We start from the raw sequence: 21889 nt of genomic DNA on the forward strand, positions 1-21889 counted from the left end.
GTTTCATGGGCCCCCCAGAAACTCAGGGCCCTAGGCAAGTCCCTAGTTTTGCCTAATGGTAAATCCGCCCCTGCATAAAGAGTACACACCCATTCCAGATCAGGGACTCTGGGCTGAGTGAAGCGTTACTGTATAGATATAACAGTTTAGTTTATTGATCTCAATCTTTAGCCTTTTTCTATATTACAATCTTATTATCCAAACCTTGAATAGAAGTATTCCTTTCTTTTGTAACTGACACTGATGACACTGTGAAGGGGGAGAACACTTTTAGATTCACACTGTATTCTTTAAAGCGATTTAAAGAAGCAATCGCGACGAAATTACAATTAATAGAGGAGACAAAGGTCAAATTAACCTTTTTATTAAGGAAATCCAGATCAGACCAACATAATACTAATAGAACAATAGCTATTTCTCTTCCAAATGGCTGCCCCGGGAGTTTTAGTTATGGCTACAGGTTCCATCAGTTAACCTGTCAACTTTAACCAACGCCCACCAGGAGTTTTCCACTACAGATCTATTTTACTAGCCTGGCCGGTGTGAGCTAGTCTGTTAAGGCTTTGGTCTAAACCAGGGTGGGCCAATCACAGCACTTCTCTGTAACCATAACAGTCAAGGTTGCAGCTGCAAAGGAGCTGCTCTTTTAAAAAAGTTTTTGAGTCTAATTGTTTCCAAAGTCTTTCTGCTCCTTCCCAGATGAACCAGAGTAGTTCATGGCGTTCTGCTGATGCTAACCCAACCTCTTCTGGTCTGAACTGTCCGAGCCAAGCTTCTACATTTCGATTCTTTAACAACAAACTGGGAAGGAATCCACTTTATGTTGCTCTAACTGAGCTGAGATCTTTTGTCAAGTGAATCCATGTCTTATCGTCTACATCAGGATATTTCTCCAGGTGTTTTGTCACTAATTATGGGGTTAATCTGATTTTTTTTTTTTTTTGAACACGGTCAAAGAAGTGAGGGCTAGAGTGCACAAACCATTTTGTGGGTAAAGTCACATCCTGAAATGGTTTTAATGATGGGCGACATGTTAACAGCCCTACCTTTCTTCCTGATGAGGTTGGTTTCTGATTTTCTGGAAACTGAGACGACTTTCATCAGCAGCCGACTTCCTCCCTGTCGGATCAGAGAGACGACCTGCCGGTGACCCACCTTCACCACGTCGGTCCCGTTAACCTGCAGAGGAAAAACAGGTTTATGGTACAAATACTGAAGGATTACATTCAGTGACCTCTGAATAATTATAGTTAATCCTGCAGATGACCACTGTCACCTCTATGAGGAAATCTCCGGTCCTTAGCCCCGCCCTCCAAGCCACGCCCCCCTGATCCACTGATTCCAGATACTGCAAAGCGGGAAAAGCCGGTGTGGGAGCGAATTCTTCGATAGGCGTCTCAGCTGGAAGCAGAGTTCACAGGTTGGTAAGATGTATGGAAGGCTGTTTTGGACATTATTCCCATGCATTTTAGCGCCACCTGACTGGTAGTCAAATAACTCCACTTTTTGTTCAGGTGCAAAAGCATCACTTTATTCCTTCACTTCAGAAACACACTCACAGAATCCCGAACCACAGAGAGTAATCGCACCTTACAACAATTGTTACAGACCCAACAGTTCCCCCTGGTGGACAGGCATGCAGTACACGTATATAACAAATGAATAACACTGAGGACTGACAGCTGTCCTTCAGTTAGTGACCGGGTTGGTTTAAAAAGTACTTATGTGCCTTTTTCATAAAAGCGGTGTGGAAGGTCCGCCTTTGCTTCATTAAAATCATTAAAAGTCATTAAATGTGATTATTGTGGCATTTAAATTTTTTTGTTTTTTTTTTTACATTTAAAACCTCATCTTCATCTGCTGACAGCTTTGCTTCTCTCCCCTGAGATTTCACCTAAATATATATTACCATTCCACCAGTAAACTAGTTTTCCTGCAATGTTACCTGATTCAAACAACTATGGGAGGCCGTCTGGATATTTATTAGTCTGTGTGAAAAACAATTTTTTATTTTTTTTTTCACCAAAATAAATTCTTTAAACAAAATACTGGTCCTAATTTGTTTTATTTAGATAAACTTATATATATACAGTCAAAGTAATAAATTTGTAAATATTTCTACGTATTTAAAATTCAGTTTCTGCTGGAAAAAATTTATATTTTTGACTAGGAATGTAATTTTGGCTACAGAGAATCCTATTTTATTGATCTACAAATGGAACAGAGAGGGGAGTACTTTTGATAAATGTCAAAACAGCCTGCCATAGTGAACTTCATATAAACCTACGCATTAAATCTAGCAGCATTCTTCCTTTGGTTTGCAGCTGTTGCTGTCTTTTAGTTTCAGCATTAAAATCTCTTGTTCCATTTGTGTGAAATAGGCACTTCCTGTTGTCATGGTGACTCATTGAATGGGTGCTCCACTGTTAATGGTTTTACATACTTGTTACACAGGTGTTCATCTTTGAATGGACCTACTCAGAGTAGATTAAATTTACTCACAGCAGCGTTTATGAGACAGAAAACTGACTTTCCGACCTTAGGCCAGATCAAGTCTGAGTTTGTTAAGCCTGCTTTCCAAACCAGGCCTCTGTTCTCAGCTCAGCTGTATGTAAACTAAACTCCAGACAATCAGATGCTGCTTTCTGATGGATGGAAACAACCAGTTAATCAAAATACTGCAGCTAACCCTGCCTTTTTGTCACTAATCGATCTGTCCCGGAAGCATGATCTGTGCTGCGCATGCGCAAAGAGAATAGCTTCTAGGTAGGTAAGAGCTTTAAAAAATAAGCTGTGGTTTCTCATGGCGTCTGCTACTATGATTGGCTAAAACCAAACTGTAGTGGGCGGGCACTAGGTGCCACTTTGCCCAATCATCTTGGACGGTTCTGTTAAACGGACCTCTACAGGCCCAGATTGATAATATTTAGAACTGAACCTGCTTCAGATGATTAATCTGGATTACCAGGAAAAGACGAGAGAATGTAAACATTTAAGAATTTTATTTTATCATATAAATATCCTTGCTGAGAAAGCTTTTTTCTAATTATCAGGATTTTATTTCTTCACCAGATGAAAACCTGCTCTTTACTGCAGATGTTTGGATATAAACCTGCATAAAAATGCTCCGCCTCCATGGAGGATCACTATTTTACTATATCCGTTTTTTTCCTTTTTCGAGGAGACTGATAACCTGCGCTTTCTGTCCCTCGATGTTTTTTGTGAGGCTAAAAGAAGATCACTACTTTATCCGTTTTCTGTCCCGCTGAACTCAGCCAAAGTTTACTTTTTTAATGTTTCATTGATTTAGTCACAGGCTTTACAGAAGTAGATGAAAAGTTTTGGACAGTAATATAAATAAAATGGAGAAATAAAAAAAAAATAATTACTGGAAATAATTACTGGGGTCCATATGCAAAAATGTACATTAAAATAACACATTCTGGAGATAGTGAAGGTTTCCTTTGGTAGAAACTGTAAATCAGAGAAAAGGCATTTTTCAGATTCATTCTGTTTGGTTTTGATTGGCTGGTGTTGTGGTTCCTTTACACACAGTTAACAGATTAAATTTGAGTCGAGGTCACACAAAAAACCCTACAAAGATCCGCTACCTGGAGCAGGATGCTGTTACCCACCAGTCTAAAGTCTCATTTCACTGGGAACCAGTGCTTCCTTGTAAAGAAGACTTTCTGTAGGTGTTATGTAACAAGACAGCGAGGAGTTTTCCTCTCTAGGCTCAAGTTTAAAATATCTTTCTTTTTTTTCTCTTCCAAACACCCACCACTCCTCCGTTCCTACCTTTAGCTCCTCGGAGGACGAAGCCGAATCCTTCGCTCTCTCTCTTCTGGAGAACGGCCGTTTTCTCCTCGATAACGTAGTCGCTGAAACAGAAAGAGGATTCAGAGTCTGCCTGGAGAAACGACCGGCTGTCCCTTCATGAGATCCTCTGTTACCGCAGATTACTGCTCTGTAACCCGACAGTCCTGTCAGGTTATTAATAGACCATCCAAAAAGCTTTTTATAGCCTCAGTTAAAGTTTGATCTGTGAATAAACATTTCCCAACAGCTTTAGTCCAAGATGCTGTTAATTAAACATGAGGTTTTCTCTAATAAAGACATGCTGTGGTTATGGGGATTATTAAGAGCAGTCAGTATCTTCCTTGCTGCAGTCAGTCTGCCAATAGCGACCTAATGTTTATTTTAAACACCCTGGTATCTTATGATTGTGGAATGAATTTATAGATCTTTAAAAATCGTTTTTTTTTTTTTTTAATCCAAGTATAAACGTCAGAGGAAGGATGAGATAATCAGGTTTCTTCCATAATACCTGCGTGAAGCAAGTTTTCCTTTGAGCTGAAAGGCCACTCAGGAGAGAAGAATCCATGATTTCAAAAGCAACACAGAAAACCCGATTAGAGTTTATTTAAGACTTGGAAGGAACCTTAGGACACACTACCATGAGGCAGAAAGGACTGATCCCTATCAGGGCAGAGTTCTGTCAGATGAGCATACCCGGTCATCTGACCCATAGTCGATATCCGTTTTTGGTGTTTTTTGACAGCGTATGGTGAACTGACCTTAAATTGCTTTTTCTGTAAATGATTAAACGGATGAACGCACCTCGAGGTAGTTTAAAGTCTATTTTTCGTTCAAAACTAAAGGGATAAACTCACGGGCATGCGTATTGACTTAAGTTCTTAAGGTCTTATGGTGGTATGCTGATCTGACAGAACATTGGCCCCATAAAGAAAGACTGTTTCTTTTAAAACATCAGGAGACCTCACTGTCTCGTTATTTACAGTAATTGAAAGAGAATCGGCTCGAACTCCCAAGCTAATAAGGAAACCTTAAAGAGACACAAATGATGGCTTCTTTATTGAAAATGGGTCTTATTATTCTGGCTTTTAGAAAACAAAAAGGGGAAAGTTTTAGTGATTTGGGGTTTTCTCAACTGGTTCTTTTTTCATTAGTTTATGTATATTTATCCATCTACAGCTAGAACCCAATCAGAACCTTCCATCCCTCCCTGGAACCCATGATGGTTTAGAAATGATGAGATGCTGTTCTAAGGGTGTAGTTCTGGTGTCCCACCTGTAGGAGGTGTAGTTGTCGTAGGATCCCACTGTGTAATGTCTGAAGAGCCTCTTCGTGCGGTCCTCTCTCGTCTCTGAAACACATCACATGTTGGAGACCTGCTGACGTTTGGATCGACCTGATCGGGTCGGAGTTCTTACCGAGTCGCGGGTCGTACTGTCTCATCTGGACCTCTTCAACGCAGTCAGCAGGAAACCAGCCGGTTCTGCCTTTAACGGTTCCTTCCCAGAAGCCTCCTTCTCCAATTGAAAGCACTAGAAACACAAACCGGGTCAGAACCGCCCCGAACATCTCCGACCCCCCGGCTCACCCATCTCACCTTTCACCCGCTCCCCCCGGTGCAGCTGGATTTCTCCGGGCCCCTGGGGGACGTGGGACCGGGTGGCAATGAAGGTGCGTCCCGGCACCGCGCTGTACAGCCTCCTCTTCCTCATCTGTGGCGTGGGAGGGGGGGAGGAAGGAGGGCTGGTCTCCACATGACCCCCCCCACTGGGGCTGCAGGGCGACAGACCAGTAAGAGACGCTGGTTTGACTGGAGCTTCGAGCAGGTGAACCTGAGCGTACCTGAGGCGGCGCGTGTGGCGTCTCAGTGAGTGCGTGTGCGTGTCGTGGTGCGTCTCCAGGCTCTGCAGGGAGGGGCCTGGGGAGGAGGCGGGGCTTTCCAGGGCGTTGTCACTGGCTGAGCGAATCAGAGAGCGAGGTGATGAGAGGCCGTTTCCGGCCGGTGTTCTGGTGGCGCCGACCCGGCGGCGCTTGGTGTAGGAGGGGGTTTCTCTGAAGGGAACTACTTGGACACATAAACAGACAGAAGAGAGTTCGACTCAGCAGCGGCGTCAGAACCGGATCTGCCCGGTTAGTGAGAGTCTGTTCACATACAGCCTGAACAACATTCAGCCTTCAACTTCATCCTGACTTTAGACTAACCCTCCTACTGGATGTTTGAAGTCATTTAGAAAGAGACTATAAGACAATGGAAGGCTTTTTTTTTTTTTTTTACATTTCTAAAATGTTATTTTGGCATCAAAAATGTCCTCAAAACGTCAGTGTTGGTCCTTCAGCCTGTTAAAGTGACCCTCAACAATAGTTTTCTCTATGACTCCGCCCACATCCTCAGGAGTCGTTCTGATTTCTCTTTTCTTCAATGCAACGCTGGTTCTATGTACTTGTTGACGCTCACAATAAGTGATGCTTTTGCTAACAGCTACACGTAGCTTATCCCATCGATGCCATGGATTCACACAGAGGAGGCGGCATCAGAGGAAAAACAGTCGATCCTCCAGCAATAATTTATGATAGATTAATATTTCATAGTGTTAGGATAATTATCATTGAAGATGTGAGTTTATCACCCTGCTATGGGCTGCCTGTCGCGCATCAGAACTGAAGTTTTAATCTAATTAGGACAGTTCCTCTGTCTGGATATACAGTTATGATCTTTATTTTGTACCTGCCAAAGTTTTGGAAATGGAAAGAGAGCAATGTCCTATTTTGATAATGCTGGAGCCATGGATGTCTAATCATCTAATGTGTCTGATGTGAAATATGATGATGTGGCAGACTGGAGATGTATAAAATGCCTTTTTAACTGATAATCGGGGCCACTTCCTGAGAGGTGAGCAGCTGCCTTCTGTAACTCTAAGCAACTCCTCTGATCTGAGTAAGATTACAATTTCTATTCAAATCTGTTGTCATGTCTCCTGGTTATTTAATACATATAAGTTATGAAGTGTTATTTAAAGAGTTTGTCCCGAGTGATCTCTTTGCAGGGAAAAGAACCGGAAACATTGAGCATCAGGGTGCATACACAGAGCCTATCTTTAACACTAGTATTGTATCATACATGTGGCTACGGTTGACCTCGGATGGCATAAAGAAGGACAATAAAAGAAAAGTATATATTAATATTAAAATAAAGCACCACAAAGCAAAGTATTTGCTCTGGTTAGAGCCTGAAAATACTTGAACGCCCCTCTGCTGGCAGCTTAAATCCCCTCATTGGAAACTTGAACAGTGGCAAACAACGTAAACATTACTTACTGTATAGATTTGACTGTCACTATAGAAGCCTAAGAATAGCATTGCGCTCGCCGCTATCTGTGGCTGTTTGTTCACACATCTATTAACTCTGCAGTCATTTCACATCTTCACATTTTATTCCCAGCTCTACTTGTGTCCTTTCGCAGGTTTTTTTTTTTTTTGTGGTGCATTTCCTCTTGTCCCATCTCTGCTGTGTGTCGCTGATTCATACCTCTGTTCCTGTCGTATATTTTGGTGAATATAAACTAAAGTGGTCTGTTGATTAACAAATAAAGCAAAATCTAGATGTAAAACAGCAATAAAATTTTAACAGAGATTAATCTATCTCTGTTACAGGGATATGTACCTAAAGCTTTTAAGGTTGCTGTAATTAAACCTCTGCTTAAGAAACCGTCTCTTGACCCAGATGACTTGGTCAATTATAGACCTATATCCAATCTTCCTTTCTTATCCAAAATTCTTGAGAAAGTAGTTGCCAAACAAGTTTGCGATCACTTCCACCATAATGAACTTTTTGAAGAGTTTCAGTCTGGCTTTAGAGCTCATCATAGCACTGAAACAGCTCTGGTGAAAGTCACTAATGATATTCTCATGGCCTCAGATAATGGACTTGTATCTGTGCTCGTCCTGTTGGATCTTAGTGCTGCATTTGATACAGTTGACCATAATATTCTTTTAGAAAGACTTGAATATTTTGTTGGAATTAAAGGAACAGCACTAGACTGGTTTAAATCTTATCTATCTGATCGAATTCAGTTTGTTCATGTTAATGATAGATCTTCAACACGCTCAAAGGTTACCTGTGGAGTACCACAGGGATCAGTGCTAGGACCAATTCTCTTTACTTTATACATGCTCCCAATTGGTAGAATTATTAGACAGCATGGGATTAATTTCCACTGTTATGCTGATGATACCCAGCTATATCTGTCTATAAATCCAGATGAAGCTAACCCATTACATAGATTACAGGCATGTCTTGAAGACATAAAAACCTGGATGACTCTTAACTTTCTGCTTCTGAATGCAGACAAAACAGAAGTTATAGTCTTTGGACCAGAGTCTCTGAAAAAGAAACTGATTAGCCAGTCACTTCATTTGGATGGGATTAAACTGATTTCAGATAATAAAGTAAAAAATCTTGGTGTTGTTTTTGATCAGGACCTGTCATTTAGGTCCCATATCAAGGAGGTTTCTAGAATTTCCTTCTTTCATCTGAGGAACATTGCAAAAATTAGAAATATCCTGTCCAGGGGTGATGCTGAGAAACTAGTCCATGCATTTGTTACTTCAAGGCTGGACTATTGTAATTCTTTACTATCAGGAAGTCCACAAACTGTAGTTAAAAGCCTTCAGCTGATCCAAAATGCTGCAGCCAGAGTTCTAATGAAAATTAAAAAGAGAGATCATATCTCGCCTATCCTGGCTTCTCTTCATTGGCTTCCTGTTAAATCAAGAATAGAATTTAAAATCCTCCTTCTCACATATAAAGCCTTAAATGGCCAAGCTCCATCTTATATCAGAGATCTGATTGTTCCTTATGTTCCTAACAGAGCACTTCGCTCTCAATCTGCAGGTTTACTAGTGGTTCCTAGAATTTCTAAAAGTAGAATGGGAGGCAGATCTTTTAGTTATCAGGCTCCTCTCCTGTGGAACCAACTACCAGTTTTAGTCCGTGAGGCAGACACCCTGTCTACTTTTAAGGCTAGGCTTAAAACTTTCCTTTTTGATAAAGCTTATAGTTAGAGTGGCTCAGGTTATCCTGAGCTATCTCTATAGTTATGCTGCTATAGGCTTAGACTTTTGGAGGACATAGGGACCCCCATTTCATCATTCTGCTTCATTCTCTCTCTGTTCTCCTATTCTGCAGAATCTGTTAGTTCAATCTCTAACCTTCTGCTCTCTCTGCTTTTCCTCAGAGTAGCTTTGCCTCGTCTGTTCCTGTTTGGCTGTGACGTCATCCTGGAAAGAAACATCAGCTGTGCTGCTTCTATCAACACCCTTGTTTATAGATGTTGGAGATCGGCCTGTTTTCCAGTGTGGTCCTGTTTCTCTGACCGTGACTGAGTGGATGTGCTTTCTTCGTCCTCTGGCATGGGAGCTGCCTTGGAGCTCGTCTGCCTGGCTGTGTGTTTCCTGGACGGGGCCGCCTTTTACAGCTGCTTTTTGTATCTCTGCTTCTGTCTCCTTGAACCCCAGTCGGCCTCGGCAGATGGCCGCTCACACTGAGCCTGGTTCTGCTGGAGGTTTCTTCCTGTTAAAAGGGAGTTTTTCCTCTCCACTGTCGCTACAAGCATGCTTAGTGTGGGGGATTGTATTTGAGTCAATGAGTCAATGCAATCAACTGGTTTTCCTTAGATAGAAAACTTTGTATCAATTTGATCTGGTTGAACTGTAAAGTGCCTTGAGATGACATGTGTTGTGAATTTGGCGCTATATAAATAAACTGAATTGAATTGAATTGAATTGAATTAAAATGTAATAAACTGATAGGCTGCAGTTAATTAACAAGACCTGAACGTACAAGAAGTTTGAGATACTGGGTTAGAAATTCATGACTAGGCAGTTTTAAAAACGGAGCTAATTTTAGGTTTGTTATTTTAATTCTGCTGAGGGAGTATCTATGCAACGTTATTGATGAGGTTCATCAAAGTTTTCTGCTTCACCAACTGTGGATTAAACTGCTGATCCTGCTGAACAGAACCAACAAATCCTGACAGGAAACAGACGGAGTCGTGTTTAAACTCACCAACATCAGAGGTTTTGTGGATCTTGATGATTTCAGCCAGATCAAAGTTCCCAGCGATGATCGCCACCTGCACAAACACACAGGTATGAACAGATCAACACGTATGAACGGATCAACACGTATGAACGGATCTACACGTATGAACGGATCCACACGTATGAACGGATCCACACGTATGAGCAGATCCACACGTATGAACGGATCCACACGTATGAGCGGATCCACACGTATGAACGGATCCACACGTATGAACGGATCCACACGTATGAGCAGATCCACACGTATGAACGGATCCACACGTATGAACGGATCCACACGTATGAGCAGATCCACACGTATGAACGGATCCACACGTATGAACGGATCCACACGTATGAGCAGATCCACACGTATGAACGGTCGACACGCATGAGCGGATCCACACGTATGAACGGATCGACACGTATCAGCAGATAGACACGTATGAACGGATCGACACGTATGAACGGATCGACACGTATGAACGGATCAACACGTATGAACGGATCCACACGTATGAACGGATCAACACGTATGAGCAGATCCACACGTATGAACGGATCCACACGTATGAGCAGATCCACACGTATGAACGGTCGACACGCATGAGCGGATCCACACGTATGAACGGATCGACACGTATGAACGGATCGACACGTATGAACGGATCGACACGTATGAACGGATCGACACGTATGAACGGATCCACACGTATGAACGGATCAACACGTATGAACGGATCCACACGTATGAACGGATCAACACGTATGAACGGATCCACACGTATCAGCAGATAGACACGTATGAACGGATCGACACGTATGAACGGATCGACACGTATGAACAGATCCACACGTATGAACAGATCCACACGTATGAACGGATCCACACGTATGAACGGATCAACACGTATGAACGGATCCACACGTATGAACGGATCGACACGTATGAACGGATCGACACGTATGAACGGATCCACACGTATGAACGGATCCACACGTATGAACGGATCAACACGTATGAACGGATCCACACGTATGAACGGATCGACACGTATGAACGGATCGACACGTATCAGCAGATAGACACGTATGAACGGATCCACACGTATCAGCAGATAGACACGTATGAACGGATCCACACGTATCAGCAGATAGACACGTATGAACGGATCCACACGTATCAGCAGATAGACACGTATGAACGGATCCACACGTATCAGCAGATAGACACGTATGAACGGATCCACACGTATGAACGGATCCACACGTATGAACGGATCAACACGTATGAACGGATCCACACGTATGAACGGATCGACACGTATGAACGGATCGACACGTATCAGCAGATAGACACGTATGAACGGATCCACACGTATCAGCAGATAGACACGTATGAACGGATCGACACGTATGAACGGATCCACACGTATGAACGGATCAACACGTATGAACGGATCCACACGTATGAACGGATCAACACGTATGAACGGATCCACACGTATGAACGGATCAACACGTATGAACGGATCCACACGTATGAACGGATCAACACGTATGAACGGATCAACACGTATGAACGGATCAACACGTATGAACGGATCCACACGTATGAACGGATCAACACGTATGAACGGATCCACACGTATGAACGGATCGACACGTATGAACGGATCGACACGTATGAACGGATCGACACGTATGAACGGATCGACACGTATGAACGGATCGACACGTATCAGCAGATAGACACGTATGAACGGATCGACACGTATGAACGGATCGACACGTATGAACGGATCGACACGTATGAACGGATCCACACGTATGAACGGATCAACACGTATGAACGGATCCACACGTATGAACGGATCGACACGTATGAACGGATCGACACGTATCAGCAGATAGACACGTATGAACGGATCGACACGTATGAACGGATCGACACGTATGAACGGATCGACACGTATGAACGGATCCACACGTATGAACGGATCGACACGTATGAACGGATCCACACGTATGAACGGATCGACACGTATGAACGGATCGACACGTATCAGCAGATAGACACGTATGAACGGATCCACACGTATCAGCAGATAGACACGTATGAACGGATCCACACGTATCAGCAGATAGACACGTATGAACGGATCCACACGTATCAGCAGATAGACACGTATGAACGGATCCACACGTATCAGCAGATAGACACGTATGAACGGATCCACACGTATGAACGGATCCACACGTATGAACGGATCAACACGTATGAACGGATTGACATGTATGAACGGATCCACACGTATCAACGGATTGACATGTATGAACGGATCCACACGTATGAACGGATCAACACGTATGAACGGATCGACATGTATGAACGGATCCACACGTATCAGCAGATAGACACGTATGAACGGATTGACATGTATGAACGGATCCACACGTATGAACACACTGATGATGATTGTTTAAACTCCTCTGGGAATTTCTTTACTTGTAGTTTGTGTTTTAAGAGGAGTTTCTAGTTTAGAAAAGCCTGTTTGACTGTTTCTCTGTTTATTTTTATATGAAGCTAAACTGTGTTTCCTCATTTAGGATCGGATCATTACTGTAGAACCAGATGAATGTAGACGAGTCAATTCTGTTCTCCCAGGGAGGATCCAGATTAATGAACTCAGGACTAAGAGTTTGGGGGTTTTATACCAACCATCATCTTACTCAAAATGCAAATAAATTTGGTAAATAAAATGAAAAAGATTTCTTTGCATGAATCTTGTTTATTATTTCTGCACATCAGTTTAATTTAAGATCTGAACCTCGTATGTTCCCGGTTTTTGTCTTTTCGTACCTGAAAGGCCGTCTGGTTGTTGTAGTTCTTTATGTCCTTGTTGGCGCCTCTGAACAGCAGAACCCGGGCGCAGCTGTCCTGCAGAACCGACACCAGCCATGTGAAAGCAGTCAGCGTGTCGCTCATGTGACCGGCTCGTCCGTGTGTTTGGTTACCTGGTTGTACAGGGCACACAGGTGCAGCGCAGTGTTTCCTGAGGCGTTCTGGGAACTCATGTTGGCGCCGTAGAACAGGAGGTGCTCCAAGTGCTGCACGTTGCCATAACGACATGCCTGAACATGCACACAAACACCGAAACACACCCACACAGACAATCAGAACCGAGCAGAACCCGTCATCAGTGGAGCGCTGAATGAGTGTGTGTGTGTTTGTCACCTGGTGGATTTCCTGCCACCCGTTCTCATCAGTGATCCCTGTAACCATGGAAACGAGAACTCTTAGTGATAAAGTGTTTTTTTTCCCCCTACAGACATCGATCAGAAAGCATCATCCTCTCAAACATACCGATGGTGGCGTGGTCCTGAAGCAGCAGCTCGCAGCAGTAGGGGGCGCCGCCCACCATGGCACAGTGGTAGAGCGGAGTCAGACCTCTGCTGTCCTTGTAGTCCGGAGACGCTCCAAGGTCCAGTAGAGTCTGAGCACCAGAACACAGGTCAGAGAGCGAACAGCGTTAAACTGAGGGGTCTGGGGGAGAGACTGGAAGCTTTCCTCACCGTGAGCGCGGCGCTGTTCCTGCAGAGGACGGCCCGGTGGAGAGCCGTGATGCCGTCCCTGGTCCTGAAGTCCAGGTGAGCTCCTCCGCTGCGAAGGACCTTAATGAGCTCACAGCTGTCCTCCAGCTGGACAGCCAGAGTCAGGGGACACTCTGAGGACACAGAGAGGTTCATCAGTCTGAGGAGGAGATCAGCTCTCCATCATCAGACCAATCTTTAGGATTTTTATTCTTCTCACAAAACAAACTGGGGTTCAATAAATCCGTTGGCATTTAAACCCAGTTCTTTGCTAAATATCTTCAAATCGAGCCAACATTGGTCCAATTCTGGATTTCAGGAGGATTTGATTGCCTGAAGGAGTCGGATCAGAATTTAGAGGCTCACCAGAAAATAATTTTGAGATGTTCAGGAAGAAAAATGTATTTTGTGCTCAGGCAGCCTGGTTTCATCAGAATAAATAAAGGATCTGTTCAGAGTCGGGAACGGATCAGAACCTACTGAACCCGTGAGACGGTCGATTCACTAAGCCCGGTTCTGCTCACCTCCGCTGTCCGAGTCGTGGAAGTTCGGGTCCAGACCTTTCTCCAACCATTTGGCCACCTTTTCTGCATTCTTCTGGTGAACATGTTCCATAAATCGCTTCAGATTTGCCTGAAAAAACCCCACAAATATTCAGCCTGAATCACTGTGTTAAATTTATAAACTTAGAGAAGAAATGTGGTCCTGAAGTGGATCTTCATCACCTTTGTGTGCAGCTTTGCCAGCTGCTTATCATCCACGTAACTCTGAGTATAAACTCTCCTCTTATAACGAAACTGAAAAACAGACAACATTTATTTGATCAAAATTCAGTGAGCGACGGGGATCCTCGTTAAGCAGCGAAACAGGCGACGTGTTAACGAGGTCTTCAGACAAAGAACTGAAACTGAGACAAACACAGAGGAGCTGCTGAGGAAGTCAGACGTCTTCCTCGTCACTGGAGGAAACTGATGCTCAGATGGATTAAACCGTCAGATTACAGAGGAGGAAACATCTAAATGTTTAAACTGATGCTCTGACTGAGTCATCGCCCGCAGAAGAGAAAATTTTCCTGAATGTTTTAAAGGATGATGAAAACTTAAGGAGCAGCTCTGAGCTCCTTAAAGCCTTCGTCCTTCAGAACAATGACCTCTGCCAGAGGAGAGCGAAGCAGAGATGTCCGACTGTTACATTTTCTCCCATTAAACCAACCTCCATTACTCTTATAGATTCAGCTGTTCTACAAAGATGACAGAAATATCTTCCAATATTGATGAAAAACACATTTTAAAAAAGTTATTTTAGGAAAGGCTTATAAAAAAAAATTTTTTATATTTAATCTAGAATTCAGAAGGCATATGATAACGTTTAAACTGTACTTTTAAGATTTGCCATTTCAGATATGTATTTTTCATTTTGTTTATAAACAGTTTTTTCATATTAAATGTTTGATCTTTTATTTTTTGCAGATAAATTTTTTTCACTGTATTGTACTTTAAAAGAAATTATTATTTTTATTGGTATTTCCATTTTTTTTACTGTTATATAAAAAAAAATCTGTTTTATATATATATATATATCTTTATATATATATATATATATATATATATATATATATATATATATATATATATATATATACACTATATTGCCAAAAGTATTTGCTCACCCATCCAAATTATTGGAATCAGGTGTTCCAATCACTTCCATGGCCACAGGTGTATAAATTCAAGCACCTAGGCATGCAGACTGTTTTTACAAACATTTGTGAAAGAATGGGTCGCTCTCAGGAGCTCAGTGAATTCCAGCGTGGAACTGTGATAGGATGCCACCTGTGCAACAAATCCAGTCGTGAAATTTCCTCGCTCCTAAATATTCCACAGTCAACTGTCAGCTGTATTATAAGAAAATGGAAGTGTTTGGGAACGACAGCAACTCAGCCACGAAGTGGTAGGCCACGTAAACTGACGGAGCGGGGTCAGCGGATGCTGACGCGCATAGTGCGAAGAGGTCGCCAACTTTCTGCAGAGTCAATCACTACAGACCTCCAAACTTCATGTGGCCTTCAGATTAGCTCAAGAACAGTGCGCAGAGAGCTTCATGGAATGGGTTTCCATGGTCGAGCAGCTGCATCCAAGCCATACATCACCAAGTGCAATGCAAAGCGTCGGATGCGGTGGTGTAAAGCACGCCGCCACTGGACTCTAGAGCAGTGGAGACGCGTTCTCTGGAGTGACGAATCGCGCTTCTCCATCTGGCAATCTGATGGACGGGTCTGGGTTTGGCGGTTGCCAGGAGAACGGTACTTGTCTGACTGCATTGTGCCAAGTGTAAAGTTTGGTGGAGGGGGGATTATGGTGTGGGGTTGTTTTTCAGGAGCTGGGCTTGGCCCCTTAGTTCCAGTGAAAGGAACTCTGAATGCTTCAGCATACCAAGACATTTTGGACAATTCCATGCTCCCAACTTTGTGGGAACAGTTTGGAGCTGGCCCCTTCCTCTTCCAACATGACTGTGCACCAGTGCACAAAGCAAGGTCCATAAAGACATGGATGACAGAGTCTGGTGTGGATGAACTTGACTGGCCTGCACAGAGTCCTGACCTCAACCCGATAGAACACCTTTGGGATGAATTAGAGCGGAGACTGAGAGCCAGGCCTTCTCGTCCAACATCAGTGTGCGACCTCACAAATGCGCTTCTGGAAGAATGGTCAAAAATTCCCATAAACACACTCCTAAACCTTGTGGACAGCCTTCCCAGAAGAGTTGAAGCTGTTCTAGCTGCAAAGGGTGGACCGACGTCATATTGAACCCTATGGATTAGGAACGGGATGTCACTTAAGCTCATATGTGAGTCAAGGCAGGTGAGCAAATACTTTTGGCAATATAGTGTATATATATATCTTTATATATATTTTTAAAAAATATAATATTCAGGGAGGATGAACTTTTTGAATTGCATCCTCTTACAGATTTTACCCTTTATAATTTTGGGAGGTCTGTGTTTGGACCATTAAAAAAATGCTTTTTTCAACTACTTGAAAAATGTGCAAAAATGTGAAAAAATGATTTTGTCAGATATTAGATCAAAATGGCAACATTTTTATATACTCTTACTTTTTATGTTCTTAAACCCCCAACCACTAGGTGGCAGTGCACCTCTCAAGAAGCCATTATTCAACTGCTCTGCACCACCTGCAGCAAAACGACTATGAGGTTTTCCAGAGCTCTATTATTGATCATATTTGTTGAAGGATAAATGGTTTAGAATTTAGATCAAAGCAGATGAGTGAGAATGGTCTAGTTAAAGTCCAGAGAGAGGTGGAGCTGCTGTGCATAGAGGGCGTGTCGTGACTCAGGTGTTGCTGAATTCTACATACAATCATTTCTGCTCTAGTTGTCAAATAATTTCACTTTTATTCCTTAAAATGTCATAAATTCTCAAAGACATTTGAGACGTTTCGTTAATGGGAGAAAATGTGATGAATTCAGGATAAAAAAATTTGCTACAGAACCGACATCTTAGTGTAACTGTAAAGCATGGCGGAGGAGGTTTAATGATGTGGGATCATCCTAAAGTTAAAGTCCTAAATCGAATGCTTAGAATATTTAGAAAAACACATTTCTGGAGAAAATAAAACATCTTTTACCTCTTTTTTTTTTATTGCTGCTTTTTATCAGTAAAATGAATGATGTTTCCAACAGAATTATAGAAATATTGGTTCTGGTCACAAAATTGTTAATTTGGATCCGTTTAAATGAGAAAAAAAGTCTGATAAATGTTCAGTAAGTTGATAAAATCTCAGTTTCTTTCAGGCCTATTTTGTTCTACTACAGGTTCCGTTAGTCTGTGATGAAAAGTTCTGGTGGCGTTTACCTCCAGATACGGGATGGGAGTGATGGGGGGAAGAGGATACTCCTTCAGCAGGCGCTCCTCGTCCAGAAACTTTCCGGCTCGGCCGTTGAACGCCGGCTGGAAGAGACCATAGTTCAAAACATCCGACAGAGACTGAGTCAACGTCACCAGAACCCTCTGCTTACTGGTCCAAACTGGTAACTCTGGGTCCAACCGCAAACACTTCTGAGAGAGCCGGAGCCAGAGAGACAGACAGAAGGACGGACAGAGAAAGAGACAAGACGCGGACAGACACATAGACAGGTTTGTGCCGTGTTTCATGATCCATGTTTCCTTCCTCGCTGCCTTCCTGTGAGCGCGTTACCGTCTGCTGCAGATCCGGGATCCCGATTCGGACCACAATGCTGTTTCCAGGGGGCGTGTCCTCCCCGTCGTCGTCCCTGGCGACAGCAGAGCCTGTTGGGTTGCCGTTAGTAACCGCCTGTTGCCGCGGGCGATCATGTTTGGTGTCAGCGATCGGACTCAGAGGCATGTGGCTGGAGGACAGAGAGGCAGCGTTAAGGACGAAGCTCTGGTTCCGTTTGGGCCTGGAAATGTTTTCATTCCTCCTGGAAAACTGAAAAAGCTGCAGCTTCTGGGATAACTCACTCTGTAAAGAAATGTTTTATTTATTTCATAGATAACATTAAAAATGCCTGCAGGGAAACTGCTCTGTTTTTTTTCCTCCATAAATTAATGATTAGTCACTGAATAAACGTTTTATTTATCCTGCTGTCTGCGAGGAGAGACAGACAGGAGTCTGAAATCCTCCCACTGATGAATCTCTCAACAGATATTTGACACCTCAGCTGGTCCACTCCAGAAGGACAACCTTTGCGAGGGATTCTGTCCCAACCTCCAGACATTTCATCACATCCTGTTTTCCCCCATCAGCTCAACGCCTGCAGAGACAAGCCGTGTCACCTCGATTTAACAAGAAACTTTTTCACATGAATCCGACTGCAGGTGATGTTTAAGGCTCTGGGCTGCCAGCCATTAGCTCCATGACCCACATACAGGTGCTGGTCATAAAATTAGAATATCATGAAAAAGTAGATTGATTTCAGTAATTCCATTTAAAAAGTGAAACTTGTATATTATATTCATACATTACATACAAACTCATATATTTCAGATGTTTATTTTGTTTAATTTTGATGATTACAAATGACAACAAATGAAAATCTCAAATTCATCATATCAGAAAATTAGAATATTACTGAAGACCAATAAAAACAAAGGATTTATAGAAATGTTGGCCAACTGAAAAGTATGAACATGAAAAGTATGAGCATGTACAGCACTCAGTATTTAGTTGGGCCTCCTTTGGCCTGTATTACTGCAGCAATGCGGCGTGGCATGGAGTCGATCAGTCTGTGGCACTGCTCAGGTGTTATGATAGCCCAGGTTGCTCTAATAGTGGCTTTTAGCTCTTCTGAATTGTTGGGTCTGGTGTATTGCATCTTCTTCTTCACAATACCCCATAGATTTTCTATGGGGTTAAGGTCAGGAGAGTTTGCTGGCCAATTAAGAACAGGGATACCATGGTCCTTCAACCAGGTACTGGTAGCTTTGGCACTGTGTGCAGGTCCCAAGTCCTGTTGGAAAATGAAATCTGCATCTCCAAAAAGTTGGTCAGCTGCAGGAAGCATGAAGTGCTCTAAAACTTCCTAGTATGTGGCTGCGTTGACCCTGGACCTCAGAAAACACAATGGACCAACACCAGCAGATGACATGGCACCCCAAACCATCACTGACTGTGGAAACTTTACACTGGACTTCAAGCAACGTGGATGAAGTGCCTCTCTTCTTTTCCTCCAGACTCTGGGACCTTGATTTCCAAAGGAAATGCAAAATTTACTTTCATCAGAGAACATGACTTTGGACCACTCACCAGCAGTCCAGTCCTGTTTCTCTTTAGCCCAGGCAAGACGCTTCTGACGCTGTCTGTGGTTCAAGAGTGGCTTGACACAAGGAATGCGACAGCAGAAACCCATGTCTTTCATACGTCTGTGTGTGGTGGTTCTTGAAGCACTCACTCCAGCTGCAGTCCACTCTTTGTGAATCTCCCCCACATTTTTGAATGGGTTTTGTTTCACAATCCTCTCCAGGGTGCGGTTATCTCTCTTGCTTGTACACTTTTTTCGACCACATCTTTTCCTTCCCTTCGCCTCTCTATTAATGTGCTTGGACACTGAGCTCTGTGAACAGCCAGCCTCTTTAGCGATGACCTTTTGTGTCTTGCCCTCCTTGTGCAAGGTGTCGATGGTCGTCTTTTGGACAACTGTCAAGTCAGCAGTCTTCCCCATGATTGTGTAGCCTATAGAACTAGACTGAAAGACCATTTAAAGGCTTTTGCAGGTGGTTTGAGTTAATTAGCTGATTAGAGTGTGTCACCAGGGGCCATCAATTTTGAACCTTTTCACAATATTCTAATTTTCTGATATGATGAATTTGAGATTTTCATTTGTTGTCATTTGTAATCATCAAAATTAAACAAAATAAACATCTGAAATATATGAGTTTGTATGTAATGTATGAATATAATATACAAGTTTCACTTTTTAAATGGAATTACTGAAATCAATCTACTTTTTCATGATATTCTAATTTTATGACCAGCACCTGTACATGAAGGGGCATGAAGCTGATGATGGGTGGAGAACTCCCTCAGTGACAGACTGCTGCACCTTATGTGCACAAAGCAGCATTATCACAGATCCTTCCTACCAACAGATGTTTTGCTGCTTTTCCCAACAATTATACATGTGGATCTTGTAACTCACCCTCATGCTGCTAAAGTACATTTCCACCCAGGCAGTAAAATAAAGGAACATTCTTTTCTACTCTATTGAGCTGAAAATTATATTTAACCTTTATTTTTCAGGCAAAAAATAAGCAAGGTCTCATTTTCAAGGGCCAACAGCCGCATCTCAGAAACACAAATGAAAGAAACCAATAAAATGGAATGAATTATCTAAAGGATCATTTTGACTTAATAATCACAATAAGACTCCAAACAACAATAGAGTCAAACAACTTTAGAGAAGAAACTTAAATGGCTAAATGAGGTCTGAAAGGGTCAAGAGATAAAGAGGCATCCATCAGCCGTTAAAGGACTGCCAAAAAACATATAGTAGGTGTGTGAAGAATTATATGTAAACTGATAAACTGCTTGACATTCGAAGGCGGAAACACAACAAGAAACGGAGAGGATGATTGATTTTTAACATGAGGATGTTAAAGAAACAAACAAAGCAATAAATGTTTCCAGTAAATGACTAAATGTACGACGATTACATGATGATCATGTAACCGGGAGGCTGGATAGACGTCCTCTGGCTTCAGACGAAGAGGATCAGAACACCTTTGGAACCATTTTTAGAGACGATGAACATTATCCAGAGTTAAAAGAACTGCACAGTTCAGACAGGAACTGGTTTAAGTTTTTAAATTTCATTTAATTTGAGTCAATAAAAGCTGTGTTCTCGTTTCACCTCAATCATATATCGAAAATTAGCGTCTCCTCTTATGGCAGCGTCTATGTCAGATAAAGCGAAGGTATGTTGTTTAAATATTAGTGAAACAAACTGTGCTGTAGTTCACTGTCTGAGCTGGGAGTACTCATAGAAGTGGCTGCGTTTTTTCCAGCTTTCTGCCACCACCACCCAGCTTGGCCAGGTTTATAGCGCCCCTATAGGCCACTAGCAGCACTGCATCGGCTCTTAATGAACTGGTCTGCCTCAGTGTTCTGGTTCTGATAGCCGATCATTTTGGACCAGCAGACCGAGAAGTCATGGAGTAAATTTAAAGCAGCATCCCTCCTCTAGATGAAATCCTACATTAGAGAACCAGAAATACGTCTCATCGGTTTGGTAGGCTAACAGCTTTTAGCTAAGTTAGCTCAGACTTGCACAGGTGAGTTTCTGAGAAGAGCAGTCTGCACCAGGAGCTGAATATTTATGGAGTGAATTTAGTTTCATTATTGTTTCATACAAGAAAACATCAAATGGTAATGTGAAAAAAGTAAATCCAAAAGTGAATCTTTCAAAAACGTAATTTTTTTTCTGAGAATAACTTTGCTGGGTGTAATAGATTGTATTCTATTTTTTCACAGAAAAAAAAAAAACTGAGAAAAAAAATCAATTTTGTCAAAACAGTAAAATTTTTATTCCCAAGTTGCATTTTTTCACATTTTCATTTTAAAAATGTGTGCTTTGTAGAAACAATATTGGTACAAGACTCACTCCATATTTATTAACCTGAAAAAAGTCATGAAATATATTTCAAATAAAGCCCATACTAGGGGTCAAAGGTTACTCAGTGCTGCTTTTAGAGATTTACCAGAAAGTCAGTGTTTTAGAAATGCAGCATGAAGATAGTCAAAGTAGCACGGCAGCTTCCAATGCTGTTTTTATTTCACTGAGAATTAGAAGATGGAACGAGAGGAACCCAGCAGCATCACTGGAAGAGCTGCACCAGGGGTTCCTCCTCTTTAAAACACCT

The 21889-nt window shown here is 42.4% G+C and overlaps 1 protein-coding gene and 1 long non-coding RNA gene across 6 annotated transcripts in view; one reads left to right on the forward strand and one right to left on the reverse strand.

Annotated features, from left to right (window-relative positions):
* Positions 1-21889, reverse strand: part of shank3b (SH3 and multiple ankyrin repeat domains 3b) — an 80609-nt gene that overhangs the window by 16771 nt on the left and 41949 nt on the right. For 2 of the 5 annotated variants that reach the window (XM_038305207.1, XM_038305204.1), the window contains exons 3-19: positions 17709-17880; positions 17366-17569; positions 14217-14288; positions 14016-14124; positions 13474-13625; positions 13265-13394; positions 13136-13173; positions 12916-13032; positions 12761-12838; positions 9881-9947; positions 5659-5881; positions 5414-5589; positions 5235-5348; positions 5092-5167; positions 3799-3881; positions 1277-1401; positions 1047-1179 (exon numbers count right to left, since the gene is read on the reverse strand). In XM_038305207.1, coding sequence (XP_038161135.1) covers positions 1047-1179; positions 1277-1401; positions 3799-3881; positions 5092-5167; positions 5235-5348; positions 5414-5589; positions 5659-5881; positions 9881-9947; positions 12761-12838; positions 12916-13032; positions 13136-13173; positions 13265-13394; positions 13474-13625; positions 14016-14124; positions 14217-14288; positions 17366-17569; positions 17709-17876 — 2065 coding nt within the window. In that variant the 5' untranslated portion in view covers positions 17877-17880. Of the gene's footprint in view, positions 1-1046; positions 1180-1273; positions 1402-3798; positions 3882-5091; positions 5168-5234; positions 5349-5413; positions 5882-9880; positions 9948-12760; positions 12839-12915; positions 13033-13135; positions 13174-13264; positions 13395-13473; positions 13626-14015; positions 14125-14216; positions 14289-17365; positions 17570-17708; positions 17881-21889 lie in introns of all 5 variants that reach the window. The other 3 variants (XM_038305208.1, XM_038305206.1, XM_038305203.1) reach the window with 3 other exon arrangements.
* LOC119796584 lies at positions 968-13646 on the forward strand. Its single transcript, XR_005282490.1, has 4 exons — positions 968-1196; positions 1263-1420; positions 9833-9963; positions 13230-13646. It is a non-coding gene; the product is annotated as an uncharacterized LOC119796584 (long non-coding RNA).

The sequence above is a fragment of the Cyprinodon tularosa genome, unplaced genomic scaffold, assembly GCF_016077235.1.
Source record: "Cyprinodon tularosa strain WSP-4 unplaced genomic scaffold, ASM1607723v1 ctg552, whole genome shotgun sequence".
In the NCBI taxonomy this organism is placed as follows: domain Eukaryota; kingdom Metazoa; phylum Chordata; class Actinopteri; order Cyprinodontiformes; family Cyprinodontidae; genus Cyprinodon; species Cyprinodon tularosa.